The sequence below is a fragment of the Spodoptera frugiperda genome, chromosome 26 (assembly GCF_023101765.2).
Source record: "Spodoptera frugiperda isolate SF20-4 chromosome 26, AGI-APGP_CSIRO_Sfru_2.0, whole genome shotgun sequence".
NCBI classification, from domain to species: Eukaryota; Metazoa; Arthropoda; class Insecta; order Lepidoptera; family Noctuidae; genus Spodoptera; species Spodoptera frugiperda.
Window position 1 is genome coordinate 9,395,625 of NC_064237.1, and position 13,423 is coordinate 9,409,047.

At 37.2% G+C, this 13,423-nt stretch overlaps 1 protein-coding gene across 1 annotated transcript in view; it reads right to left on the minus strand.

Moving 5' to 3' along the window:
- LOC118264242 (UNC93-like protein MFSD11) overlaps positions 1-13,423 on the minus strand; it is a 30,744-nt gene that overhangs the window by 14,873 nt on the left and 2,448 nt on the right. The window contains exon 2 of the mRNA XM_035576687.2: positions 4,656-4,825. Within this exon, the coding sequence (XP_035432580.1) occupies positions 4,656-4,825 (170 nt within the window). The remainder of the gene's footprint in view (positions 1-4,655; positions 4,826-13,423) is intronic.

Consider the following 13,423-nt stretch of genomic DNA (forward strand, 5'->3'; position numbering starts at 1 on the left):
AATTCGTTACGAAGGTTTGTATTTAGTCATAATAAAGTAAAATAAGAAATAAAGAAAATAAACCTTACAAAAATAAATGAAATCCCACCCAAAACATAAATGTGAAAGGCTGCCAAGTTTGATAATATTGGAATGCTTCGCCTATAAAAGAAGTGAGATCTAAATAAGTACCAAGTTCCATACACAGACCTCAGTTAAAAATGATATAACTTGGCAAGTTTTAATAGAAAATTATATACTTGACTCATTGCGTTTAGTAGGTTTATAACAAAGTGTGTGAAAACTTGTACATAGAAAGTAAAACAAACTTGCCAAGTTATATTATTTTTAACTGAGGTCTGTGTATGGAACTTGGTACTTATTTAGATCTCACTTCTTTTATAGGCGAAGCATTCCAATATTATCGAACTTGGCAGCCTTTCACATTTATGTTTTGGGTGGGATATGAGATACAATAGAAAACACATTGCGTCTCGCGTAGATCTGCTTCCGACATACATACAACGGGTTAAGCAAATTTGTCCCTAAGAGTGACTACGATTAGGTATAAGGGAAGATAGGGATCATTTGTATTACCTACCTACAACCTAATTAACTTTTTCGATAAACAATAAAAAGAACAAAATAATAAAACCATTTACATACTGGAAGTGCAACAAACATGAAATGTTAATTAAACATTTTGGTGTTTGATCGTGATATTTTTAGATTATATCTAAGTAACTGCATACAAAACATGAGTTGATGTCTTATCACATGACGTGCTAAGATTTTTTTGCAAACAACAATTCCCATTTACTAAAACACTTAAAAGACTGAATTATGTCCATATAGCACATTACCTATGTTATTTGAAACCACACAGCGTAACATTCATACATTTTCTAGAACATTACTCAAACTACACAAAATCATGCAATTCCATAGTGAAATTACTATGATGTCAGTGGTAGCGGCGCGGGCGCTGCGTTCGCACAACTGTGATAATAAATACATAGTTTACGGTAGACAAACGTACTGCGGCAACAAACAAATGAACAGAGAAAGTTCGCATAGATTTGTTGAGATTTTTAACATCTTTGTTACGTAGAAAACTAAACCTAAAGTACTATTATTGCATAGGTATGTGTACTGATGATGACAGGATGTGAAAATTAATCAATCAAATAAAATTTAACTAGAAGTAACGTCATGCGATATTTCAAATCGATATATTTTCAAAAGTATTTGTTAAAAAAATAAAAAATACGTGTTTAATATTTATAAATAATCTACAAGACGGCTATTCGAATAAAAATTAGTTATCTACCTACTCTATTAACGTGAAATCGACAATAAAATTACTTTTTAAGTAAAAATCTACCCAATGCGGTTTAGATTGAGTACCGACGAAGTCTCAAAATTAAGGGTTTCATTTATTTTTGCTATTAAGAAATATTTGATATTTACCCAATTATTTTGACTCGAGTTGAGTATGCAATAAATGAAACACACGTATTTGTTCATTGCATATGATTATCAAACATGAATACGATTCAGAAGTTCATAACATAACAATTACCTAATCGCAATTATATCAAACAATTCGACAAATAGTCATAGATCATTTAAGGCAGCAAAATAATATTGAACCACTAAGGACCCGTTGTCCAAACATAGAAATGTTTTATGATTTCCAAAAAAAACAATAACATGCCAAAAAACAACTTTCATTTTACGCTGACGTCACACAAATCTAATTTCGTCATCAGATAAACAGTAAACACACAAACAGACACCACTTACGTAATTAATTGTAATATTATATGCGCTTGTAGGCCTAGACTACTACGATTAACCGCGTGCGTTTTTTAACCGCAAAATCGTGCGATCCAGAACCCTTAGTACAAGTTTCTTTTACATTAAACGAACACAAAACGAGAGCGCGCTCGGTCCTCTGATTAGTCGGCGCGAATGAACCGACCAATCAGAGCGCAGAACGCGTTCTCGTTTCGATCTCGTTCGTGGTAAAACAAACTCTCCTCATAAAAGGCATCAATGCTTCACACGCTAGCTACTTCATTTCGCGGCTAATCTGAATGAATACTACAGTTTTCTATACTCGAATAAATCGTGGAATCAATAGCGCAGGTTCAGAGACATAAACTATACATAAAATAATGGTAATTTTTAATCGTATTGCATGTCTCCTGCTCTTTGTCCTGGCTATATCCATAAAATGTACGCAGGGAAAGTTCGGCCTAGGCCATACTCCTCCGAACCTGATGCGGCGGCCAGCTCGGGCGCTGCTCACGTCCCAGAGGGTCATGGCCATTCGAGTGATCCGCGGATATCGCACGATCTCCGGAGAGGCGGCCAACCTCCTTGCCGGACTCCCGCCGTGGGATTTGGAGGCGAAGGTGCTCGCGCGCGTCTTTAGTTTGCGCGCCGACGCGCGTCGCCGGGGCGAAACTCCACTGCCGCGCCAGATTAATGCGTTTTGGCGGGATGAGCTCCGGCGCGATCTCATGGCGGAATGGCAGCAGCGACTGTCGCAACCAAGGGCTGGGCTCGCTGTCATTGCAGCGGTAAGTCCCCTCTTTGAGGAGTGGCTAGAGAGGCGCCACGGCGTCCTCACCTACCGCCTGACGCAGGTGCTTACCGGACATGGAAGCTTCGGTAGGTTCCTGTTTCTGATTGGGCGGGAGGAAACGCCCGGGTGTCATCACTGCGAAGACCGCCCGGAGGACACGGTGGAACATACGCTTGCGGTCTGCCCTGCGTGGGCTGAGCACCGCCGTGTCCTCAGGGATGTGGTCGGCGACGGCGCCCTCTCGCGTCCGGCACTGATACAAGCCATGGTGCGGAGCGAGGGGGACTGGGATGCTGTCTCCTCCTTCTGCGAAGCAGTCATGCTAGCTAAGGAGGAGGCGGGGCGCGTGAGAGAACGAACCTCCTCACGCCCCAGCCGTCGCGAGAGACACTCCGGGCGTCGGGGATCGCGCGACGATCTCCGGCCACCGTAAGTGCGGGTCTGCGGACGGTGAGCAAGGGTAGCTCGCCGCCCGACCAGAACCAGACCCGTGCGTGCGGCGCGTCGCGTTCTGCGCGCGCCTCAAAGAGCCATCAGACCACCACAGATGGGGCCCAGTAGGGCTGATGCCTAATCCGGAGCTGCGGACTACCTAGCGGGTTTACCGGGGCTCCGGCTCGACGGGCAGGAGTAGGAACGGGGTGGTTTTTAGTCAGTAAGAGTCTGACACTCCCTCTCGCCTCGCCCAAGGCGGGAGAAGTCATTGGATGATTTTCCACCCTCAAAAAAAAAAAAAAAAAAAAAAAAGGCCATACTCCTACTAACAACGAAAGATTAGAGTGGATTATTATTTCTTTTAATAAAGTTCATTAACGTTACGTTCATGTATGTATGTTTGATCCACAAACCCCAATAGTGAGTCGGTACAATGACCTACAATTTGACAGATGATGGACATTAGCACCTAACGCTATATAAAAAAAAGTTGTATAATATTACATTCGAAGAATTTACATAACACTTTCAATTACTATTATACAATATTGCTTTAAACAGGGTTATACGAACTATGAAGATAAGAAGTAGGTACTTTTGTGCAGAAAACCATGAAGTTCCGTAGTTTTGTAACTTTAGGACATAAAGCCTCGTCCCCACTAGCGAACAATGGACATGTGACCCACCCTTAAAATGAAGAAGACCGAATCCAAAAACTGTAAATTGTGGGAAATAAGCCAGAAATTTTCAGAAAATTAAAGTATTGAATACATTTTAGTATATCTCTTCCATATTCCAGCATCCATAACATACGATTAATTTTTACTAGATTTATGGATAAGTTCTTTGGTTGTAGAGTATATTTCATAACGCCAGTTTATGATAAAATCTATGATGATCTAAATATTAAAGACCTAAATATTTATGATGAAATTTTGAGTTAAGTCACTTCATTCTAAGGGTGCAATATGTCCCCGGAGACATCGGGCGATGTCGGGCGACGTCGGGGGACGTCGGACAAATGTTCCTAGTGGAGACGAGGCTTAAAGAATCACATTTATTCTACACATGCTTCTACTTAAGCAGTAAACGTGAAGTTTATATCTAATAGAAACTCTATCGGAAAAACCAATGATGACTCGATATAATAGATTACGTAGAAATCTCACTTTTTAACATTGAAAGCTTTTACAATCGATTTACTTATATTATAAATACAAGTGGATTATTATCTTTATATAATTTAAGTATCCTGTATACGTGGTAAGATTTATGAAAATCGGTTCAGCGGTTTAGGCATTAGTACAGAGTAATAAAATTAACTTGACCAGTTCAGCCGATTCTAAATGTTTAAATAGAAGAAATACTATTATTAGAACTTATGACAGGATATTTACCATGTTTATTCATTTTGATGAGTTTCTAGAATTAAATCGAGTTACAAGTGACAATGGTAGACCGATTTGTCTGCTCGTAAACATCCACCCGCATTTACTCCAGTTAATCCGTGAATCATGGCGCTTGCAACAGTGCCGAAATATCGGAAACTCATCAAAATGAATAAATATGGTAAATATTCCGTCATAAGTTCTGATAATAGTGTTAGTGACCATGTCAGTTTAAAAACCTATATAGAAGAAATACTCACAAATAAGTCAGTCCACCAATAAACATGGCTCCTCGTGGCCCTGTGATCGTGATGATGGACGGTGCCATCCAGTTGCATATTGCCAGTGTTGCGTAGATGATGGCCAACGACGTGTAGCCATCTCCCGTGAAGCCCGGATCATCGTGTGATATACTGTCTAATACTGTTTTCTGTGGACAAAACAAAATATTGTTTGAAGATCTAGTACTTATTGAAGGTCTAAGAATCGATGACTACTTAACTCAAAATTCAAAGGAATCTAATATGACGTTCTATTCATTATTCTTTACCCTATTTATTATAAGTGCTTAAGTATAGTTGATAATGACTACCTCTTGGTCGAGTAGCAAGTGCTATTGATTCCTCGATCGTTGTCCTGTCCTTTCCTGACCCATCCATTATTGGGTTTATTTGGTTTAAAAGACTTTGTACGACTACTGATGTATGACATGACGATAGACTTATTAAACTGGACTCACAATACAATGACTGGTGAAAGGACATTACAAGTTATGTATATTGACCTCTACCTACCCCTTCGTGGAATAAAACGCAAGATGCATGTATGGCAATAACCTAGTTTAGTAGGAAAATAGCCTAGTTGTGCACCTCAACCTAAATCCTTCGCAAAACACGATGTTGCGAAACATCTTCAAAAGACAAGACAAAAACAAATGAGTGCAACTTTAGACAAGTTAAACTGGTATTACAAGGAAACTATTCTAACTGCGGTTAGGTAACTGAGTACAAGAGGCAACTGAGAAGTGTTATCACGAGATAGGGATCGATTGCCTAACACCGGTAATTCATAAAGTACCTTGTGGCCCGCGGGGCAAACGGCGTGGATTTGAACATCGTGGATAGCAAGATAAGATAGCATCTTGTCCATAATCCTTGTAATATAGCATGCTTTAAAAATAACACCTCATTTTGGAGAGCCTGGATTTATGTCCTATATAATAGTGGAGCGAGCTTATTGCAATATGGCAATATATGAGTGCTGTGAATTCTTAGTAATAAACTAAGAATTTTCTAAATTACCAATATCTAAATGAGGATTTCTAAAAAAAAACCCAATAAATGTTTGCCTAAATGAAGAGTTCTCGAGATCCCTTACTAGACAGTCGCATGTATGATTGTGATCATTCAAACTACAAAGATTGTGTCTTTACTTAGACTGGTTTTTAATTAGCAGACATCGTAGCCTTAAGTTCAAATACTCATACACCACTTAATAATTGTAGGACGCTCTCAAAAACAGTTCTGACACTACAAATTCCCCGTAAAATGACAGAGATAGCGCGATATTAAAGTACAACTTAAAATCGAGTAGCCTTCCAGTATTCAGTTAGATAGCCTATAACCTTCAAGAATTGACATATCATGTGCAGAATTCTTCGAAAATTCGATAGCTTGCCTCGAGAGATTAATAAATTCAAAGTCAAAACAAACATGTATCCGGTTTGATAGTAAAAAAGTACGAACCTCCAAGCTGTTAAATTTTCTCCCCTATCTAGAGATTATAAGTTATCTTGACAAGTTGCTATTATGTGATCCGGAACTGCGGACTACCTAGCGGGTTTACCGAGGCTCCGGCTAGAGAAGTAAGATTAAGAACGGGGGTGGTTTTTAGCCAGTTAGAGTCTGACACTTCCTCTCGCTTCGCCCAAGGCGCCAAGTCATTAGATGATTTACCCACCCAAAAAAAAGTAGATTGCTATTATGTAGTTGTACAATGTAGTAGTAGGTAAGTGAAACAGTAGAACATGTAGATTAAATATTATATTATCTACAAGTAGGTTGAAAACAAGATATTTCGAAATACCTATGTGATACATTGAAACAGCAACTATGTCCTATAGTTATCGAAATTGGGAACTTGAGAAGTCACAGCTTAAGGTATTGGTATACAAAATCCAAACTCAATAGTTACCATTAGTGAAATCACAGAATAGATAATACAAATAAGAAGTAGTGAAACGATGTTTTGTCTAATTTCTAAAAGAAATCACCAAGATGTACAAAAATATCAATTATGGTAATGAGTCGATCTATTGCAATTTTATTCAGATTTCTTTTAATCAAGTCAGTGCAGTGCAAAATCAACATAATTTATATATTAAATTGACATAAAATTAATTAGTATCACACACGAATATTTATTATCTTAGAGACTGGCCTTGGTACAGATTCGCATAGTCAAAAGATCAAGAACGATCACAGTTCTTGACATTGTGAGACTTCGCACTATACTTCAACAATACTGATAAAATACATCAGAACTATTTACTTTTCTCAAATAATTCGAGAATAAGCCGTTACTTAAATTAAGTCGGTTAAAAAAGGATTATTTTATGTGACAATAAACATAACAGGGCTTATATAAACCGTTATATTGCTATCTTCGTAAAGAAACCATCTTCTCTTATTTCAATGTTGTTGTGCACTTCACATAAATTTGGTATTTTATTGAATTTATAATCTCCTTGCTCCCAAAAATATTGAGCCTCCCATTCAAGTCCTACTTTCGAAACCAGATAGCGTAGGATGTTCGCTAAAACTGTTGTACATCGATACTTAAAAAGCATCATCAGGACAAGTCCATTAAGTTTATAAGTTCTTGTCAGCTGTAAACCGCTAAAATGTCGCAACTCGCAACACACCGAGGCGACAATACTTTCGATTTCGAAATTTCCTTTTTAGTATCAATAAACTAAATATTCATCTGCATTTGGATACATAAGGATACCGATAAATATTGGTAAAACACTACTTTATAAGGAGTGACTGTGATTTTATTAACATTTCGTAAAAGACTACGAAATAAATTAGTAGGTGTCAAGATTTTATTGGATGTTAACCCATATTATCATCCTTGTGTTCACGAAGTTAATTTAGCACGAGAAGTTGTTTCCCACAGCTTCAACTTTCTGCAGAACAAGACCCTCTTCGGAACATTGATTTTGAGTACTAGTAATGTACCGCCAAAAACTCGTTATCTTTACGCAAGGAGGTCGTTGAACGCTGACCATATAAAACAAGTAGGTACACAAATAAACTGCGTTAAAAAAACAACATATCTGTTTACTAAATTGTCTTTTTCTTATAATTGTGTGTAGACGCACAATACTGTAACCAATTTAAATCGTCGCAATTTTTATTTACCTACTCGTAGGAGGTTATTATACTTTATACTTTCTTTTGATGTTAAAAGAGTCATCTGATGCAGATCTGTATTTCCTAGCAATCCCAGCTTATCGAACTGTTGCGATCAATCATACGTCACTTTTGACCTCCTCAATTATCTGAAAGCGACACATCATTGAAAAGGCCCTTGAAATAAGTATCTTACCAGTAAATCTATCTGACCTAAATCGAGTATAAACAAATCCTTGGATTTATCGAGTATACACAAACAAACAATGATAAAGATCCACTCATTTTCATTTGTTGAGCTCAACTTCTGTATGCGCTAAACAGATGGTATTTATGACATTAATTACTAGCGGTCGAAATTGGCTGAATGACTTCGGGAAAAGGATGGTACGGCCTTGCCGCTTTTTTGCTCGACTTGGCGTGGGCAATGCCATGCCTCCAGATATAGCAAATTATTTCAAAATCGAATAATAGTTAACTTACATACATAGTTCAAGCTCATATAAAAATTCAACCATATACGAATCAGAAAACAATTATTAACGTGATAAGTGGAAACTTCGCACACCTACGTAGGTAGAGATAAAAATACTTTTTGCAGCCTAAGAACTAAGCTTAGATGACCAATTAGCTAATGGAACATGGAACTTTCGTGCGTGTGTAAATAAATATTGCGTCGTTACAACTGTGTTTGGATAGGAACTTTATTATTTTGCCGAATTTGACGTCAATCATTTTAGCGCTCCCGGCGCGCCGCGGGCGTCTCGGCCTCAGTACACTTTTGACCTTTGGGACACTCGCACTAGACCATATTGGTAGATATTATTGTTGACAATATGAAATTATATCGAAATACATTTAGGATGGTTGGTACAACAGAATTAAATTAACAGAACGAGTTTTCGAAGCAAACCGTACGCAACAGGGGGCCTACTCTAATTTAACGAAAAACGAAGTTTCGGACGAAACTTCGCAGATCGTATACTACTATTCTATTGATTGCGTACTTTCGTGAACAAAAATGAACGAATGAAATGAAGATAAATAAATAACTTTTGATATAAATTAAAAATAAAATGTTATTTCAAGTAATCTATTTCTATTAGTAAATCAATAAAACCTACGGTCAAAATTAAACGAAAATTCGGATTCGAGAACCGGAGTAGGCACCCTGAACTTTTGTTTTCACATTTCCTATGCAAGTCAGTCCCGTTTAAGTACAGTAGTAGACCAATACACATCCAGTTATAAAAAAGCAGTATCATGGAAAGTAAATCTTTATGCATATAAATAGAATGCGTTATAAGGGAAAGTGATATCGATAGCTCTGTTATAAAGCATCAGGATGTGAACGACGATTGCATTTAAATGAGCCTTTCTCCGGCAGAACTGCGCAAGAGCAATGATCGAGCATCAACCCAGTTTCATGATTGACTGATTGATACAAAATATAAAATATGACATAATATTATTATCTAGTAGGTCAACAACCTACCTTATATTCTTCAGTGTACTGTTATTGAACATTGAGCCGAATCTATACTAATATTATAATAATCTATACTAATATTATAAAGCTGAAGAGTTTGTTTGTTTGTTTGTTTGAACGCGCTAATCTCAGGAACTACTGGTCCGATTTGAATAATTCTTTTTGTGTTGAATCTAGACACACGGCAGTGTGTCCGCCAAGTTCGAGCAAAAAACCGACACACCGGCCGTGGGTTATATTACACGAACCATTTCGGGCCAAGTTCGACCCACCTATAACTCAAAATCTATTTTATCTACGCATATGAAATTTCTAGTATCTGTCGAAATCTACTTACTTATCTAAAATACAAAATTTCATTAATGTACCTATTGTAGGTCTTGAGATATTGACGTCAGAAAATCGCTATTTTTACTATACACTCACTGACTGACTCACTCATCAAAAACCTAGACCACTTCCAATGGTCGTATTGACTTGAAATTTGGCATGGAGGTAGGTCTTTAGGTCAAGGTAAAGGAAAAAATCTGAAAATGGCCAAGTGTGAGTCGGTTTTAAAAATAATGAAGGTGTAAATTCATACCCCTAAGGAACTAAAACAAAAAATTTATCTATATCTTCCAATGGTCGTACCGACCTAAAATTCGTTACGAAAGGTTTGTATTTAGTCAAAGTAAAGTAAAATAAGAAAAAAAGAAAATAAATGAAATCCCACCCAAAACATAAATGTGAAAGGCTGCCAAGTTCGATAATATTGGAATGCTTCGCCTATAAAAGAAGTGAGATCTAAATAAGTACCAAGTTCCATACATAGACCTCAGTTAAAAATGATATAACTTGGCAAGTTTTAATACAAAATTATATACTTGACTCATTACGTTTAGTAGGTTTATAACATATAAGTGTGTGAAAACTTGCCAACTTGTTATATCATTTTTAACTGAGGTCTGTGTATGGAACTTGGTACTTATTTAGATCTCACTTCTTTTATAGGCGAAGCATTCCAATATTATCGAACTTGGCAGCCTTTCACATTTATGTTTTGGGTGGGTAGTGGATTTATCTAGGAAGGCTATAGGCTATAAAACATCACGGTATGACCAATAGGAACCAAGCAAATCGGGTGAAACCGCGCGGAAGTAACTAGTTAAATACTAATACTAATATTATAAAGCTGAAGAGTTTGTTTGATTGTTTGTTTGTTTGAACGCGCTAATCTCAGGAACTACTGCTCCGATTTGAATAATCCTTTTTGTGTTGGATAGCGCATTTATCGAGGAAGGTTATAGGCCATAAATCATCACGCTACGATCAAAAGGACCCGAGCAGAGCGGGTGAAACCGCGCGGAAGTAACTAGTTAAATACTAATACTAATATTATAAAGCTGAAGAGTTTGTTTGATTGTTTGTTTGTTTGAACGCTCTAATCTACGGAGCTACTGGTCCGATTTGAATAATTCTTTTTGTGTTGGGTAGTACATTTATTGAGGAAGGTTATAGGTTCTAAATCATCACACTACGATCAATAGGAACCGAGCAGAGCGGGTGAAACCGCGCGGAAGTAGCTAGTTAAATACTAATATTATAAAGCTGAAGAGTTTGTTTGATTGTTTGTTTGTTTGTTTGTTTGAACGCTCTAATCTACGGAGCTACTGGTCCGATTTGAATAATTCTTTTTGTGTTGGGTAGTACATTTGTTGAGGAAGGTTATAGGTTATAAATCATCACACTACGATCAAATGGAGCCGAGCAGAGCGGGTGAAACCGTGCGGAAGAGGCTAGTTAATAATATAATCAGTTCATAGTACTTGATTTCAGTGAAGCGTTAACAATGAAAATAATTGACTCTGTCCACGGTACATTACGCGTAACAATTACGTAATAATTTTCAGGTCATGTCTGATACTTTCTAGTTTGCATGCTTAGTACTGATTGATTAATTTGCAATTAAGTGAGAGATGGTTTAACATCCTCAAATGTTCTCAATTCTAAAACAGTTAAGCAGAGTTATGAAATGGTTGTCTAGTCTTCACTAGTTAAAATCTGCCTTAGAACGTAGTACAAACGCACTACAAGATATAATATGGAATTTACTGTCTTCATTGGTAGTCATTTAGCTCTACATTGTAAATAATGTAATATGAGAGACACAATAATCCGAAACCACTTTAAAACAATGTCATTTTTGCTATAACTGTCAAAAGGATACCAAGATAAGTTTTTCACACATTTTGATAAAAAAAAAAAAAAACAATAAAATTGCGCTCACTTCAAATGAATAAATTGAAAATGATATTAATAGTTTATCTGATACAAGTGATCTCGTCAAAGTCTTGAAGGCTCATAGGATTGTAATACCCATTTCTGTTTTTGTTGAATTTGTTATTCACGAAAATTTCTCAGTAGTAGCACGGAGTCTGGAATTGTGCCCAGTACCTATATAGGCTCACCCCCTATTACATAGGACTTACAGACTGGGTGTACATTGTATAGCGGCATCACGTGCCGTAATGTGCACCTCTGCCTACTTACTTCTTCGGGGATTAAAGGCGTGACGTTGCGAATTTGTTAAGACTAACATGATTGAGAGCTGAGTATGTAATACAAGTATTTTATCAATGCATGTACTTAACTAGACTACCTACATAAATGTAGGTTAGTAAATACTTAAGGCGTTATTTAAACTTCAAAGATCTAGGTCGGTTGTGAAGACAAGGTGTGACGGAGGGTGTTAGTCCTTCGCCTTTTTGGTGATACGAGACACATAAGGAATGTGTTGACATTAGCACCGTACTTTCCTATGACAAAGAAAGGTGCCCCTCTAAATTATACTTAAAAGCTTATATAGTCTACTATCGACTGAGAAAAGTAAGACTAAAAATGATGATGTCTGCATCCGACTTATAGTTGCCAATCAGCAAACAATTGTATGAAGCTCTCTATGACATTTGCAAATTGGAGAATCGACAGCACTAGTAGGTACTTGCACAATACCAATGCGAATCTCGGACGATGATCTCAATTGACAGAGTTACGTAAACCAAACATAAAAGGTGTCTTACGGTTATGCTTTTAAAGTGGATAATGTCATGGCAGCGGCGTTCGCTTATTAACGTCAAACATATCAATGTTATGCCCTTACAGGCCATAAATAAAATTAAATAATGTGCTTTTATCTGTTACTCAATGTGTTATGAAATAACAGCTATGTATGGTAGTGTCGCATCTCAGATGGAACATCCGTTTGCGTACATAAAGTAGGTAGGTAGTACCTACCTTTGTACATCCATTGATAAATGTATCTATTATTAGCTAACTAATAGGGTCTGTATCTGTGTCCCAGACCTAGTCTGCTCGAGTAACAGTTAGATAGCTCTTTATAGCCTACGACTACACAACACTGCACCAAAATTGGCAATTGGGTCAGTTAGTTTAGTGACAAAAATTTAATGTCTATTTAAATATCTAGGCACTACCTACCCAGTTTAGGACCTAGATAGTTGTAAAAGGCACTGATAACATAGATTTTTTAGTCCCATTATTTATGGTAGTGGGCTGTGACAACCCGCATAACGGTACTAAAATATTGTCGCGCCATAGAACATGACACGTTTAGGCATTATTGTTGGGCTTAAATATCAACAGTATCGATGATCGATCCGCCCTCCTTACTCACCATACTCCTCCTACGCCAAGTTCACTGAGCACATTGATATTCTATTCATGGTATTGTTTGGAAGATGATGCCATTTATCACTTCTTTTTTATCCGCATCAAACTGTATTCAAAGTCGTAGTGGGGAATAATATGGGCGTAGGATTTATTGTTTCCAAATCACAGTTACATTCGGTCACACTCTTTAACTACCGTTACGTTACCAAATGTTTAATTTTCTTTGTGTATTTATTGTTCTAAATTAAAATCTCCATCTTAGAATAAAAATCTAGTGAATCTATTATGATGATGCAAAGGCACCTAGACGAGTTAATAAACTGATTGGCAGAACAAACAATGATGTAATTTATGCAAGTGCGGCAAACGCATGTTTGTTTATAGTAAAATGCTATTCTTGCAAAACTTATCGTCTTTGAGAAAAAAGACGACAGCAAAAAATTGCACTTTG